A 16,461-nucleotide genomic window follows, 5' to 3' on the forward strand; every position below is an offset into this window, starting at 1 on the left:
GTAATTCTATCCTAAAGGAAAAGTCATCAATTGTTAATAGCCATGCAAATTGTGGGAAGTAGAAAGTTATTCATTGCTATTGCTTCCTGACTTGCTAAGTGCCCCATCACGATGGGATCACTCTCCTGCCTACTCGAATTGCTGGAGAAAAAAAAAAAAAAAAAAAAAGACTAGTTTTATCTTCCCTATCTCGCACAGGTTTATCTCAGAAAGCCATTTCAGGTGATCCCAGTGGCACATCTGCCACTGTTTTAATGCATTTTCAAGAGACAGGGACAAGAAGACCCATGTGACTGCTCTGCTTCACAGAACAAGTAAGTGGGAAACAGAACACTTCTGTAAAAGGAGAAAGAATTTTTTTAAAGACACAAAGTCATACTAATGACTTGGACTCTTGGTTGAACACCCTCCCAGAAATGAAAATCTACTGTATGTTGGCAATAGTTACAACAGGTGGCTGGAATTCTGGGCACTTGCCAAACCACCTTGAGCGTCTATATGACTGGCAAGCTACTGCATCATACGGCACATTACCATTATAATGAGCTGTAAACAGGTCAAATAAAAGAAATAAAACAATGACAAACACACACAAATGCTAAGTCTGAAATGATACAAGTTGAAGGTTTTTAATGGATCAGATTAATGACAATGGTTAACGGTGGTTATTGATGGAGCAATTACTGTGTACCCAGCACCACTCTGAGCATATTACGTATAATGTGACTCATGTACTCCTCATAGGAACAACACCATGAGGTGGAAATTATCACCACTCCCATTTTACCAGTGCAAAAACTGAAGTAGAGAAGAAAGTCACCCAATTCATAGTGGCACAGCCAACCACTGGAAATCAAGCCACTACTCTCCAGAGCCCACATGTATAATCTCCATGTGATACTTGGCTGGAAGTCAAGAGATGTATGTTCCATTCCTGATTCTGTCACAACTGGCTACATGACCTTGGGCAAATTGCCCAACATCCCTGGGTCTCTGTTTCCTTATCTATATAATGCAAGAGTTACACTGAATCTTTAAGGTCATTTCCATGATCTTGTTGCTCTGCCCTCCAGACAAAACCATCTGATACCATGACTGACACCAAGCTTGTCTCCTCAGACAAACATATGACAAACATACAGACATAAATGGACGTGGACAGCAGTCGCAATCAGCAACGAGCTCCTACGTCTCTGTGCAGGAAAACCAAATGAGGGAAACTGAGGACCAAGGAGGCTGAAGCAGTCACCAATTCTCCCACAGAATATCTACTTTGTACTTTGGATTTAAGGATGCTCATTTCTTACCTTATTTTTATAGAAACTTAAGATTTATTCTGATAGCCTTTACAATAGTCAAGACATGGAAACAACATAAGTGTCCACTGACACATGAACGGATAAAGAAAATGTGGTAGCGATATACAATGGAATATTATTCAGCCTTAAAAAAGAAAAAAAATCTTGCCATTTGCAACAACATAGAAGGACACTGACAGCATTATGCTAAGTGAAAGAAGTGAGACAGAGAAAGACAAATACTGCATTATCTCACTTACATGTGGAATCTAAAAAAAAAGACAGAGATGCAGAGAACGGATTGGTGGTCCCCACAGATGGGGTAGGGGACAGGCAAAATGGGTGAAGGGGGTCTAAGGTAAAAGCTTCCAGTTACAAGACAAATAAGTCCCGAGGATGCAATATACAGCATGTTGACTATTGTTAACGATACTGTATTGTATCCTGGAAAGCTGCTGAGAAAGATCTTAAAAATTCTTGTCACAAGAAAAAAAAACTGCTATACATCAAATCATTATGGTGTACACCTAAAACTAATACCGTGTTAAATGTCAATTATATCTCAATTTTTAAAAAAAGGATTTCTTCTGATATTTAATCCTTTTATCCCACTTGAGTTACTTCTTATACATGGCTAAATCAAAAGTAAGTATAGGAAAATACTACTGTCTTTTAACTACACTATGAGGTACCTAAGTTTTATCTTAACATAAAATACCGTTCTTTAAAAAAAAAAGTAATATAACTCACCTAAATACAGAAAGTATTAAGCGTTTCCACTCTCTGAATCAATAAAAGACTGCCCTACATTTACCTGTTGGCAACATTACATTTGCATACTTAAAAATGCAGTTATCATGAAAGGTGTTGCTTAAAGGTAGCTTTTTTAACGCAGTGTGAATTTTAAAGGAGCATGTAGCATATAAGATATGGTGTTCTCAAGAAAAATGTATTCTCTGCCTCTCAGTAAAGCCAAAGCATTTCAGTTAGCAGATTCCCTGTGATTAGATTTTCAGATTGGCTTACATATACAGACCTAGAAATAATTCTGGAGAATGACCTCACCGAGCTTTGTATAAAACATAAAACATAATTCATATTTAATCAAGTGCCATACGATTGCCACCAAATCTGAATCAATTTTTAAGATCTATTAGAAGTAACTGTGATACAGTGCATCCTCCATTTTATCCACACACCTTGAGCACTTGTATGCCATCTCCCGTAGACAAGCGAACACAAACAAGCTAGGCGATTTTAAACACAGGAAATGGAGGCCAGTGGGAGAAACAATGGTACACCTTCCCTTTGCTTTTTTTCCCCTTTGCTCTTTAATTAAATGATAAATCTCGGTATGAATTCATTAGGAGCCTGATAGCTCAATTAAGCACTATGTTATTATATACTCTGGGGCAATGCTTCAGTAGCAGTTAACAGAATTTCGATGTAACCCGAGCAAAAAAACACAAGCCAAAAGTTGTATCTGACCAACTATTAGGAAGAAAAATTGCAATGAAGGAGGGACAGAAAGTCCCAATACCTACAGACTGTTAAAATTAAATAATAAAAAGGCCATAATGGTTTCTCCTACAGCAATAAATTCTTTGGGTTCATATAATGCAGCAAACCCCCTCAGTTCATTTTAATTTGGTTTCACTGATGCTCTTATCCAACAGAACAGTAAAAAGAAAGAAAGAAAGGAAAGGGAAGGGAAGGAAAAGGGAAAAGAAAAAAAAAACTACCTCAGGGGTTAAAAAGTTTAATTGGAAGAAAAAGGAAATGAAAGGGGCACCTGGCTGGCTCCTTTGGCCAAGCATGTGACTCTTGATCTCTGGGTCATGAGTTCGAGCCCCACGTGGGGCGTAGAGATGACTTAAAAGTAAATATTTTTTTTCTAAAAATTAAAAGGAAATGAAAATGAAAAGAAACTCTGGGTGAATCAGCAAATGATCCAATGAAGTAGGAGGGCGCGTGGGGAGGCCTGTGCTGTATACCAGAGCGTTTCAGCTAGAGAATCTGTACTTTGAATAGACAGCCAGCTATGGTAATATTTCCATCGTTAAATAAACAGACGTTGTTTTCATGTACCCAACAAAATCTGAGTGCCTGGTATGGGTGGGTCAGACATGATGCTCGGCTGTGAAGACACAAGGGCCACTGAGCTCAATGTCACTTCCCCAACGAGGCTTTCCTTCCCCCCATATTTGACACTCAAAACCCCCCTCACCCCCACTCTCACGGTGCCCCCAAATCACCTGGTGAGCTTTTTAAAAACCTGGAACTTCAACCCTAGAGGGTGGGCCTGGCTCCAAGTAGGGCCCAGGCCCCATTTCCAGAAACTCCCCACATTGAGATCCACTGCCTTACCCCTTTCCATGCCCTGCTTTTCTCCACAGCATCTAGCACCTTCTAACCCATGCCACTGCTGGTGGCACAAGACAGTGTGCACCTAGAGGGCAGGGATGTTTTGTTTACAGTGCCTGCACACAGTAGGTGCTCAGTACGTATTTGTTGAGGAAAGTAATGAAAAACCAACATGAATCCTCCCCTCAGGGCCTATACAATCTACTTAGGAAAGAGAAAAATAAATAGTTAAATGAATATAAAACCACAGCTGCAACCAAGTATCACATGTTCTATTAGAACACATTATTCTGACCCAGACTTTGGAAGAAGAAAAATGGAGCAGGGGAGCGGCTTTTCCAGAAAGGCAGAAGAGGGCATGTGGGGCAAGGAAGGAGGAATAGGGCTCTGCCATGGGGCTGGGGACAGACAGGCACAATCCCACCTTGATTATCATGTGAATGAACTATGGGAAGCCTCCAAGGCAAGCTGAGCTAGGGTGGTGGCATGGTCTTACTGTTTTGTCGGGGGTGCTGTGGATGATTTCCACCCATCTGTCAGGGTGCTAGATGTATGTAGCAAGTGTGAAATCCATCTTATACCTCCACCCATCAGTTCCCATTCTGGGCACCCCCAGCATTGTGGGAAAAAAGCAAAGCAAGCTAAGGTTATATGCTCCAACACGCCTGCCAGGACGACCCCTAAGCAACAATCTTGATGCCCCCTCCCCTCTCCTGGGCACCTCCCTTCTGCAATCCCCAACCTCCACGTGCCATGCCCGGGGCAAGCTGGCCAGCCCTGGCCCAGGGCCACTCTCTCTCCTGAGCCCACGGCCCAAGTCATTCTGGGTCTTAGTCAATCAAGAGTAGCTCATGTCACAGGCCCACACCGCAATTACCAGGAAACTTTTCATTTCTTGTAACTTTAAAGTCCTGATATGTGTCATGAAACCCAAGAAATCTGAGTTAGCAACAAACACCAGAAATCCAGTGCTAGCTCAGAGAACACCCCAGGTGTCTAGAGCCCTTGGGGAACTTGCTGAGCTCAGCAGACAAGTTTTCAAATGGAGATCTTATGCTTAGGAGCAGGGAACTATTTTTATTCAAACCATCGGGGTTAAAAAAGTTACAAAATGCATTCCTTGTTCCTCTACTTTCTTGAACAAAGGGCAGGGTCCACAAACGATGGCTCATGGTCAGCCCTGCACTGTGGCGCAGTTCAGATATTTATGGAAGCTCTGAGCCGTGACAGGCACGGCACTAGGCGGTGGGGCGCCAGGTACACCCCCCCAAGACGCCACAGGACACACTCCCGGGCACTGGGCCGGCTGCTCGCAGACTGCAGTGCTTCTTTACCTCTTCTGGGCATGACATGACATCATTTCCTGGCCTATTTCCTCCCATCCAGGTGGCCAGGGATCCCTTCTTCCTAGATGTCTGCAGGAGTCCCCACCTTTCAGATTTACTGCTGCTCATCTACTGTGGGCTGAGAAACCAGATCACCAAACGGGTGAGAACTGTCCCTCTACAGCACGGGACGCGATGAGCGCTAGGTGTTCTGAGGGACTGAGACATCATGGAACGCGACATCTGAAACGAAGGGTGTACTTACGTTGGCTAATTGAATTGAAATTAAACAAAAAAAAAAAGTCCCTCTACTGTAAGATTAAATAAATACTAGGGGAGAAGTCCAAGTGCTCCTCAGTCCATGACAGTATTGTTGGTGAGTGTGGGGTCTTTGGGACATCCAGTCCGGCTGTGCAGAGACTTTAGGGGCCTGCCGTGGGGAAGAGTGCAGGTCCAGCAGCCAGGCCAGGCCTGGCTCATATCCCAGCCGTGTGCTCTTACGTAAGTCACCTGTAAAGATCCTCTGTCTCAGTTATGCACCTAAAATGCAGCTCTTCCTGCTAGGGTGGACAGAAAGATTGAAGAAGATACTGCCCAAGACCAGGCACACAGAATGCTCTTAAGAAATATTAGTTGCTATTACTATTATCGTCACCATCAACCGGGCTCTAATATGTCATGCCAACAGGATATGGCTTCATCAGCGCCTGCCACAGCCAACTTCCCCTAACCACAGTCCCCTGTTCCAGGAAGCAACTTCAGGCTGTTCTTCGCAAAAGGATGGCCAAATAAATATCAAGAGTGGCAGACTGGCGGGGTAACCTCTTAACTGATGAGATCACCACCATCCCCAAGATGTGGTCTCCTGTGAATGGCTCTCCCCCAGAAGGAGTAACGTTGGCCAGTTATCAGGCTGGGCGCCTCCAGGGCCCCGACAGGAGTTTTCAGAAAAGACTGGGCAGTAGCTGGTAGACACACACAGGAACAGTGGTGCCAGTCAAGGGAGATATGAAGGCCCAGAGTGGGTAGAAAGGTATTATGCTGAGTTCTGAGAACCTGCTGGGGCACTTACAGATCAGTGTTCTGTTCCACGTCTCCTCAAATAAATCCTGTGACTTAAAGTGGCCTGAGTAATTTTCTGCTTTTTGTCACCTGAGGGCCTGCCGAGAAACAGCCCAGGGAGGCTACCGACGAGCTGAGCTCCAGTCATACGACAAGTCCCTCCCGATGTCACCCTCCACTGGTGAGGGTGCACAAGTCCACTGCAAAAATGGGAAGCTGCATTCTTAGAGCAGCCAACGAGGAATCATGAAGGACACAGAGTCAGGGAAGTGCTGACTGCCCCAGAGGCCACCCTCTCCCTGCCCCAGCCCACCTGCAAGCTCCAACTTGAAGGCCCCTTGTAGGTCTTTCCACACTCCATAGACACAAGAGCCCTGCTTCCCCGGCCCCGACCACAATTTTCCAAGGATTAGACACCAAGGAAGAGAGGAAGAGTTATTTCTGTGGCTTCTTTAAGAAGAGCCAAGTTGTGAAACTAAGCAAACCACTGTGGTTAATTAGAAGAAAGCAGGAAGACAGTTTTTAATAATAACACCACCCTGTAGAACACATTGGCATTTATAAGGAATGTTCATACGCGCCACCTCATCGCAACCCCTTCACGACCCTGTGAGGTGAATGTCAGGATCTCCACTTGCGGATGTGGAAACTGAGGCAGAGGCTAAGCACCTCGTCCAGGAATCTGTGGGGGTCACTTCCTTACTCGGCCCGGAGTCACAGGCTGTCTTCTAAAGGTTTTCCAAGAAGATCAGAGGGTACACAAAGCGAGGACGTGTATCCTGACACATGGCCTTACTGCTCAGAGCAATGAGATGCGAAGCAAGCCCTGAACATAACGAAGCATAAACTGTCTGCTTGCTGTGTTTTTGGTCTCAGTTTGTCAATCACTTAGACAAGAGGACGAGGGCCTCCTTCGCGCTTAAGAGCCCAGACCTTAACTGGATGTCCAGAGCTCAAGCGACCTGCCCCAACTCACCTCCCCTGTGCCATGGTGTCAGCAACCACTGGGAAAACAGAACCGGAGCTTTGATGAACAGCTGGCTGAGAGAATGACATCTCCGAGGGGTAGGCCTGCAGATTCCAAGGTCTGGGGAAGGCCACACCGTGTGAGGAGAAAGAAGGCTGAGGGGGCCTGCTCAAGAAGAGACTCCTGGAGGTTTTTGGCTCAGGCAAAAACAAAACTTCAAAGGGAACAGAAGCTGTGGGAGCTTCAAAGACCCCCTGCCGGACCAATTAACACCTACAAATGTTTATCTAAGCAGTCATTTAATGACGGCGACTTCACTAAATGGGTGCTCAGGCTCACCTCAAAAATAGCTGTTCCTCTCAGAAAGGCTGGGCTGGGGGAGTGAGGGGGGAAGGGGATAGGGGAAGTTCCGCGTTGTCCTCTGAGAGACCTAACTCAGGGCAAAGACAAACACCCAATACCCAAGTGAGAGTCATCACAGACTTACTTATAATGATAAAAAAGCAATAAAGAATTATAATAAGAACACTAAGAAAATCTTATTTATATAATAACAAAAATGAAAAATAAGAAACAACAAATTTCTTAAGAAAACGTAAATGGTTAAACAAACTATGGTACAAGCTATGGGTTCATAAAAAAGAAAACATGCAGCCATTAAAATCCCATTTTAATATTTTATTTTTTTAAAATCCTGTTTTAATATTTTAATGGGATTTCCCTATTTAGTAGAAGTGGAAAATGTTCTTGGATAATGTTAAGAAAAAAGCAACATGCAAAAATACATTCAAGTCTGACTTCAAACCCGACAGACTAGAATGGGAAGAAAGGTCAAGGGTGTGTGGTTCACTGCTACAGCCCCAGGTCCAATGCCTGTGTGTCTGACACAAACAAGGCACTTAAGGAAAATGTGTTGAATTCATTATTTACTTACTATTAATTAAGTGATAATTACCATATCTATACAAGACACTTGGGTATGCAGAGATGGAATGATATAATCATAAAGGCATAGATGTATGGCTATAACAGGCCAATGACACTGAAGCTTAATCACAGTGGTTAGTTCTTACAATAGGGAGTTCTTATCAAGGGGATTAGAGAAAAAATTTATTTTCACATTTGTACCTTATCTCTTTTCCCAATTTTTCACAAAGGCACTGTCTAACTTTTATAATTTTCTAATCACTATTTTGCCTTAGGGAGCTGGAAGATCTGGGAGCAGTGGGGTGAGGTGCGTTCTAGAAACCTGGCCCATTCTGTCAGAAATGGGATCTTCCATTGGGTTTCCCATTTCTACCGGAACATGCTGTTTACCTGTTTACCTAGGGCAACCTTCACTCCTGTCCTGTCTCACAGTTCACTTGCAACCAGAGGGGGGAAACCCTGCTCACAATCACATGATCAGTGAGGGCAAAGTTCACACACACTCCTTTTCCTTGCTTTGCTTAAAAGAGCTCTAGGAGAGAATTAAAAGCAGAATTTGCACAAAGTTATAATGGGAAGAATTTAAGGAGTTCAATACTTAAATGTCAAAATTAGGGGCCACTGTGATCACATCTCTGAGTCAGATTTTTTTCTTGGGAAACATGTTATTTAAAAAGCAGTGGAAAAAAAGAGATGATATACAAACACCTGAAACACACTAAACTCACTAATAACGTAAGAAGGGGTGGAAAGAACAGGTGGAAATTTCATTCAATTCTTTAAGGCAGTAACATTTCGTAGAGGGAGAAAGAACGGACTCGGAAATCCAAGCGCCCCCCCTTAGAACGCCACCATTTATTCACCAGCCATGTGACTCTGGGCTCCTTCCTTTACCCTCTCCAGGCCTGCACTCTAATCTGTAAAATGGGGATTTAACCCACCTCAGGCTGTTGTTGAAAGGCTGAGATGAGCTAATAAAGGTAAATGCAAATCGCAGGCTCTCAACAGATCTTCCACTTCTGAGGAAGTCCCTGTTCAGTCGACGAACTTGGTCACAAGTGGAAGAGTTTCTTAGTAAAAGCCATCAGTCATTGAGCTCAGGGCAACACCAGCCCACTGTCCGCGTTTGAACACAGAACGTGCTCAGAAGACTGCCGAAGCCAGTGACCACTTAGCCTGACCTGGTTCACTCTCGGGGCGGCGGCAGGCCTCAGTGAGAACGAGAGAACTGGAATGAAAAAGCTTGGCTTGTGGCCTCAGTTCAGCCACTTCCAAAGCTGTGCAACCTTAGACACACCACCTCACCAGAGCTGGTCTCAGTCTACACACCTGTAAAATGGCCTCGCGAGACACACTGCAGCCAGGACGGATCAAGTGCAGCCTTTGGTGTGACATTAGTATACTCAAGGTCATTTTCTAGCAGGGTTCTGGGAGGCAGAGCTAAAGGCCTTCGGACAAAGACAACAATCACCACCTGAGGGTGTGTGACAACTCCCCTTCTGCCAAGTGTGTGTCACCTAGAGCTGCTGGTACAGTCAGGGGGACCAACGGTGGCCTCCCCTTGCAAGGCCTGTCCAAGCCTTATTAGCAAGCCATTCGCTGTATGATGAAATCCTAGCTTAGGTCAGATTCTACTCTAAACCAAGTCATTTGTTGATCTGGACTCAACCAATTCGTAAATGTCCCCAGAGGTGGAGCCCCCAGCACCCCTACCTTTATTTGGGGTATTCCTTGGAAGTGAGGCTCCCAGGTCCTCTCCAGAAAGCAAGTTCGGATGGAGGTTAAGAAAGGGGTAGCAGAGAGAACTAGAACCTGGGTGCAAGAAGACACACTTGCCAATTTCATTAATTCTGCATAATGTTCCCTTTCTTTTTAAACTGTGCTTGTACGGTTTATTTTAGAAATGCTTTTGTGCTATCATACAACTGTGGGGGGAAAGGCACTCACATTTTACATTTAAAAGCTAAGAAGCACAATTTCCACCTTTCATTTTAGAGGAGGAAAACATTCAACTTAAGGTTCACTGCTGGATCATGAACTTGCTCAAGGAGTCTGTTAATATAGTTTGGGATGGTGGGAAATAAACAAATAATCATTTACAATTACTACTTGGGCACATTTTCTTTTTCTATGAACATATCTGTATTCAACTTATCATTCGGTTAATTCATAGTCTATCCCTAAATCCCTTAGGGCCAAATTGAAAGGTCCAAAAACCTCCTACTTTGACTAAACAGCTCCAGGGACCAACACCTTAGTTAGCAATGAAAAGCAGAAGGTAGGCCCTAGAGCAAGAATTTGGAAAGTCTGAGGAGGTGGCTGTGTATCAGCCCCTTAAATTCTATGACAAATGGTGCACATATGTCGTTTCGGTTTTTTTTTTTTTCTTTCCAAGTTTGTCCAAGGTCTTCCTCAGCTCCCCTAAGGATTCCAAGAGAAATCCCCCAAGAAACCACATCAGTAAGGATCTCCTAGCCACTGAAGAGCTTTCAAGTGTATCTGCAATTGAAGATGGAACACTGTATGTCAAGAGGGAAAATTCAGAAGGCCTGCATCCTAGGGCTACCCACCTCTGCAACTAACCAGTTTTTTAACCTTAAGCAAGTCCCTCAAACATTCTATCCCTCCGTTTCCACATCTGTAAAATGAAGATCCTGGAAGCTGGATGATCACTTAGCTTCAGGACCCTTAAAAATACCAAGATTGTGAGGCAGAGCTTCAGCAAACACAGGAAAAGACATTAAAAAGGCCTGCACAAAATCCTGCCTGTTCCCAAAAGAACTGCTTAAAATACTCACCACTGCCTTCCTTGGAGGGGTCAAAGATAGAAGCCACCTCTCATTTCCTTCTCTTTCTTCTATTTCAGAAAGCCAAATTTGAAGCTTCGCAATAATGCCCCTTGAAGGGATTTGAACTATGAAGTTCATGCAAAAAAAAAATATAGTAGTTCTGTAAGGATGCATAAGAAGCTCAAAGGAGTCAAACAGAATTTCTCTAAAGCCTCATTCCAAATCATGTAATCACTGCAGCAACTTATTTTAGCCAGTCTCACCTACATCTGTTAATATGTGCAACTGATGAAAATTAAGTATGGGTGTCATGAAAATGGATGTTTTAATATAATCCTGGAAGTCTGGCTCAAAACTATTGCTGTTACAAGAGAAAAGTATTTCCCCTCATACCGCGCAGCTCTTTTATACTTCCAGTAATGTCTGATTTTCACAAAAGTACAGGTGAGATGGAAGTCCTCAACCACTTAGCACGACTTCCTCATCATCACACAAGGCTAAATTTCACTAAGGGCAACTGTTTTTTTTTTTTTTTTTTTCTGTTGGTTCACCTGTGTATATTCTGTAGGACCCTAACTAGGCTGTGGTACCATAAATTGTCAACCTAATTATCAGACCTCGTAAGTCCAAAGCAAACTTATATTGTGGGCTGCTGGTGGCAGCAAATTAAACTGAAGGCTTTTCATAGGCACCTGCTAATGAAGAGAAGTGGACAAAAACTGACCATGTTTTTACAAGACATTACCAAATAGATGCGTACAGCGCCCCTAAAGGACTCGAAAACCCATTCCACAAAAGGATAAACTAACGTCCGAGGTAACAAATCAAAAGTCACACGATGAGTCAAGTATGACAAATCAGACTTACATGACTTGTACAGACCTAACTTCAATAGTACTTCCTTCTCTAAGACCCTGAAGAGAGAGATTAGTGCCAGACTGGAGTTCTGCATCTCACATACTCGAGACTCACTTCCAGAACACAGCAAACAGGGTGGAAAGGAGTTGTTGGTTCTGAGCAGAGCATGCAGTTGCTCGCTACGCATGAGCATTGTCACTGTGTTTCCAGGCTCAGTCTTCATCTTCATGTGCTTCAAAGTCAACAGTAAAAGGCAATCATGTTTGCAAGTACCGTTTCTCAATGATCACAGGTTCTGATAACTCAAGGAGAGGAATGAGTTAAAACTCCAGGTAGACCAGGCTAATGAACGTGAATGTTCTACAGCACCATCCCATCCCACTGAACAAGGTTAGAGCTGGAAAGTGTGCAAAAGGGGAACATGAAAAACATCCAGAAGTGACTCTGTTGGAGAAATCCCTCCTCGGGAGAAAGCGCACACTTGCTTTCCTAACTAAATGCCACTTTTCAGATGAGACCCAATCCGGAGGGCCGGACCCCTTGTGGTCTTTAAACCCAAAACAAGAGCGTGGGTGTCAGATTTCCTGGCCCAATCCCAAAGAGGTCAAAAATTAGTTAGATTTAATTGGCAAAAATTAGAGGTTCTACGAAACCAGCCCCTCCTTCCTTCATTGCCAAGCTCTAGAAAAAGCTTCAGCAGGGAATATAGAGATTAAATATTTATTTGGGGAATAAGAGGGTAAAAAAAGATGATTGTCTTATGGGATCGAGGGTGTTTTCCGAATAAATGTTATCATTCAGATTTCCTAAGCTGAGAACTCAGCTCCAGCTCCTTTAGAAGAATGAGGACCACCGCGATCCTTCCACAAAATTCAGTGAGACTGCTTTAGAAGACACCAAAAGGTTAGACTTCATCTAGAGTTACTCCAGCATAAGCCAGACAAAGGAATTCCTGAAAGGCTATAAGCATTTTTTTCTTACAAGCACCCACAGGAATAGGTCAATGTAAATGTCGTGTAAACAAAGCAGTTTATTACTAACCATAGTTTGTTTCTCTCGTGAGAAAATTTTAATCCATCGCAGCTGCACCCAACATTCACACATAACTGTCCCTGAAGAAGAGTAAAATATGGATTCATAATTGACCCTAGCCTCTGGTTTTCTTATGCTTGGAAGGCAAGGATTGTTGGGGGTTGGGGAATCCGAGGGTTTGATACTTTCTCCTTCGGTGTCTGTGATCCAGTACAGGAGGACTTTAATTTCCCTTCCAATCACTCCTACAGAAGCCCGAGTGTCTGAGGAAATCCACAGACTACAATCAAACCTTTCATTTTCAGGGTTGCCTTCCCACTATAGCCCTTCCTGTGCCAATCAGGTTTGCGAAGCGTTTCCCCTATTCTGCATTTCATGAATCAATTGCAAAATCTGCCAACCTCTGCCAGTTCCTCTTGTACTCAGCTGAGAGGTTCCCCCTTCCCTCCCTGGGTAGCACAAGGCTGCTCCGGTTTTTAACTGGCGTAACGTGGAAATGCACTGTAGGAGCTCACTAACTCTTTCACAGCCAGCTATAAGTGAGAGTCTGGGGCTCCGACCCCATCTACTTGGAAACTGACCCGCCAAGCTCAGGTTAAAGCAGATTTGTAGAAACTAGCTTTGACCCCAAATCCTGTGTGTCAGTGACTGTCACTGGAGGGAAAAGGAAGAGAAAGAAAGGCTACAAAGCATCCGACTCAGTTACTTAGCAACTGGACAAAACTAGCCTCACTACAGAGGGTTAGGAGGCATCTCATGCCCATTCAAAGAGTAACAGTCTCCGATTGACATGCAAATAATAAAGACAAAAGGGAAAGGAAAATCTAAATTAGCAACTGGAGTTTACAGCAAGTGGGGCAGAGGCCCAGATTTTAAAAACCGCTTCTCCCTAGGAAGGAGATAGGATACAAATATACAAACACATATACATGAATGAATGAATGGGTGAATGAATGAATGAGTGAATGAATGAATGAATGAATGAATGAAAGAAAGATCACAGGCCCCGATCAGCTTAGGGTCTCCCTTAGCAAAAGTCAACGCCACGGAAGGTAGGGAGAAGCCAGGCACGGAAAGTTTAGTAGCTTAAATTAAAACACTTCCACCACTAACGTAAATTTAAGGTGTACAGAAATCTGACAACTGGAGGCTGGAAAATTCCCGGGAAAGCAGTACCCCTGCTCCTGAGAAAAGCAAATAAAGCATCAATCTTGGGGCGGGGGGGAGGTCTCCAGACTGTGGGTGGATTCAGAGCCTCTTCGGGGTCCCTAGACCTCCTCACGGGCACCCTCCCTCACCCACTGGTGAAGCACGGTTTCCAAACTTGGCTCAAACCCACGCCTTTCACAGAAGACACATGGCCCTGAAGGATTTCCAAGCCAGAGGGAGACACGGTCGCCTACTTGGCCCAGGAAAAGTGCTCTGGGCTTCTCCGCTTGCCCAAGGAGCTCAAGCTCTCGGTCCCCAGCTCCTAGCCACGCGCCCGAACCAGGCTGCTCAGTCCCAGGCTCCCTCCAAGCCGGAGGGGAAGAGGCCGGAGGGCCCCTCTGCCCCACCCCATCCCCCAACCTCACACCTGGCTGAGGTGGGCAGGGCCCCTGGCAGGCCGGCAGAGGCCTGACAGCCGAGCCACTTACTTCTCATACTCGGTGTTGTCTCTGTCACAGCGAGAATCCTTGTGCTTTTGCCAGTCTTTGCCGTGCTTGCAGGTGGTGAGGAGCACCACGTCCTCTCCGTTATGGACGTGATATAAGGCATTCCTGGTGTCCGACCCTATCCCTGTCAGGTACCTCTTCCCCTTGAATACCAGCATATACTTCCTGAGAGGAGGGATGGTGTTAAACTTCAAAAACCCCCTCTCCCCTCCTGTCCTTGGATGATCCTTAGAAAAGAGGGGAATGGAAACATCAAAGTTGGGTCGGAAGTTTTCAGTACTGATGCTGGCTTTGGCCAGCATCGCCTGGCCGATGTCAAACCCCACGTCCTCGGTGTAGTCAGGCCAAGTGCCGGAATATAAATTAAAAATTAAATGGTTCCTACCATTGTTCCACAAGTGGAGACTCTGCACTTTGGATCTCAAATTGTGCACATACTGAGGTGACAACTGGTCTCTGTCTAAAGTATCCAGACTCAGGACAAAGAGGCACGCCTGGCTGGGGTCCGAGGTGTAGAACCTGGAGCCCTCGATGGCCGCTAGAATGTTTTGGTAACTTTCGGCGATTTTCTCCCCTTTTTGCTGCGGGTAGACGTAGACTTTGAAGCCGTTTTTCTTGCAAAGGGTGAAATCGAAGCAGGACTCCATGCGGCACTTCTTGCCTTTGTAGATGCTCGAGTTGGCGTCTCGCTTCTGCCGGGGGGATATGTGCACGCTGGAATCTTCGTTCTCCAATTGATCCCAAGGAACGAAGGGGCGCAGAGCGTCCGGGAAGCGGGGCCAGAAATGATCCGGACTCGGGTGGTGCAAGCCATTCCGACCGCTGTGCTCTTCTCTCCGGCTGTGGCTCCTTGATGCCCTAAACTGCAAGCCTCCGAAATAAAACAAAAGGGCGAGACAAGAGCCAGCTGAGAGCAGGATGAAATAGCGTTTTTTGGCCTGCATGTGTCCTGCCTGGGTCAAGAGGGTTGTAAATAAACACGAGGATCACCCAAGTTTCCCAATCAACACTTTCAGCTCCAGTCCGCCATCTTCCCGCCTGTAAAGACTTCAAACTCTCCGCTCCCACCTTCTCTGGATGCCTTTCCCCAAGCCGTGGACTGATCCAGCGCATGTGGGCGATTTCTTTAACTTTCTCCCCTTCGGTCTTTCATCTTTGGCTTGCACAATGGACGGGAGAAAGCGGGGCTGAATATTTCTCACCCAGGGCGGGCGAGCAGCGGACTGTAATTTTCTTGCATGCAACAAGACGGAGGAAAAGAAAGAGAGGGGGAAAAAAAAGCTCCCGATGCCCAATCAATGGCAAGGCGAAGTGATTTCCTTGCCTCTCGGATTCCTCTCGGCAGCGTGGAAAACGAGCCCCGGGAAAGCAACTTCAACTCATCCACACTCCCGTGCAGAGCACTCCGGTTCCAACAAGTCAGCCGATCCCCGGGTTCAGCCGGCTAGTGCATCTTGCAGCTGGGGCGCCGTAACCTCACAAATCCCTGCATCTCTCTTTATTCCCTTCTGCAGCGGCTCCAAGACTCCGGCGGTGTTTACTCCTGCGCTCGCGGGGCCGGCCCCCGGGACGCGCGGCGGCCCGGCTGGAGGCGGCGGCGGCGGCGCTGGGTGACGGCGGCGGCGCGTCCTCCCCGCGGGCAGTGCCGGCCCCGAGCGGCGCTTCGCAGGCCCCCGCGCGATCGCCGCCGACCGCCGCGTTCGGTCGCCGAATGTTACCCGGTTCTGAATGTTACACTTACACATTCCATTCCCGACACGACAGCGCTGACCTCATCCATCCACGCAGCCCGCGCTGCCATTGGCCGAGCGTCACGTCCGGGGGGGGCGGTGCTTCCGCTGCGCCCATTCATAACCCCCCGGCCGCCGGCCGAGGCGCCGGCGCGGCGCGGGGGCGCGAGGGGCGCGGGGACCCCGGGGTACCTCGGCCGCGGTCGGCGGGCGGAGCGCGGGGCGGCCCGGTGCGAGCCCCGCGGCCCAGAGGCTCGGCCAGACCGGGACCCGGGCCTGGGCCGCACCGCCTGCTGTCGCTGCGCCGGGAGCCAGCGCCGCCCAGAGGCGCCCGCGGGCACGGGGCGGCCGGGGAAGCAGGGACCGGCCGGCGCTCCCAGGGCGCCCCTGAGAATCCGGTCTCCTCGGCTGCCTGCGGGGAACGCCTCCCCGAGCAGGCGGCAGGGAGTGTGCG

At 46.5% G+C, this 16,461-nt stretch overlaps 1 protein-coding gene across 1 annotated transcript in view; it reads right to left on the bottom strand.

The window, feature by feature from the left end:
• EXT1 (exostosin glycosyltransferase 1) overlaps positions 1-15,987 on the bottom strand; it is a 281,189-nt gene extending 265,202 nt beyond the window's left edge. The window contains exon 1 of the mRNA XM_027608895.2: positions 14,260-15,987. Coding sequence (XP_027464696.1) covers positions 14,260-15,221 — 962 coding nt within the window. The 5' untranslated portion in view covers positions 15,222-15,987. The remainder of the gene's footprint in view (positions 1-14,259) is intronic.
• Between the last annotated feature and the right edge of the window lie 474 nt (positions 15,988-16,461).

Source organism: Zalophus californianus, chromosome 4, assembly GCF_009762305.2.
Source record: "Zalophus californianus isolate mZalCal1 chromosome 4, mZalCal1.pri.v2, whole genome shotgun sequence".
NCBI classification, from domain to species: Eukaryota; Metazoa; Chordata; class Mammalia; order Carnivora; family Otariidae; genus Zalophus; species Zalophus californianus.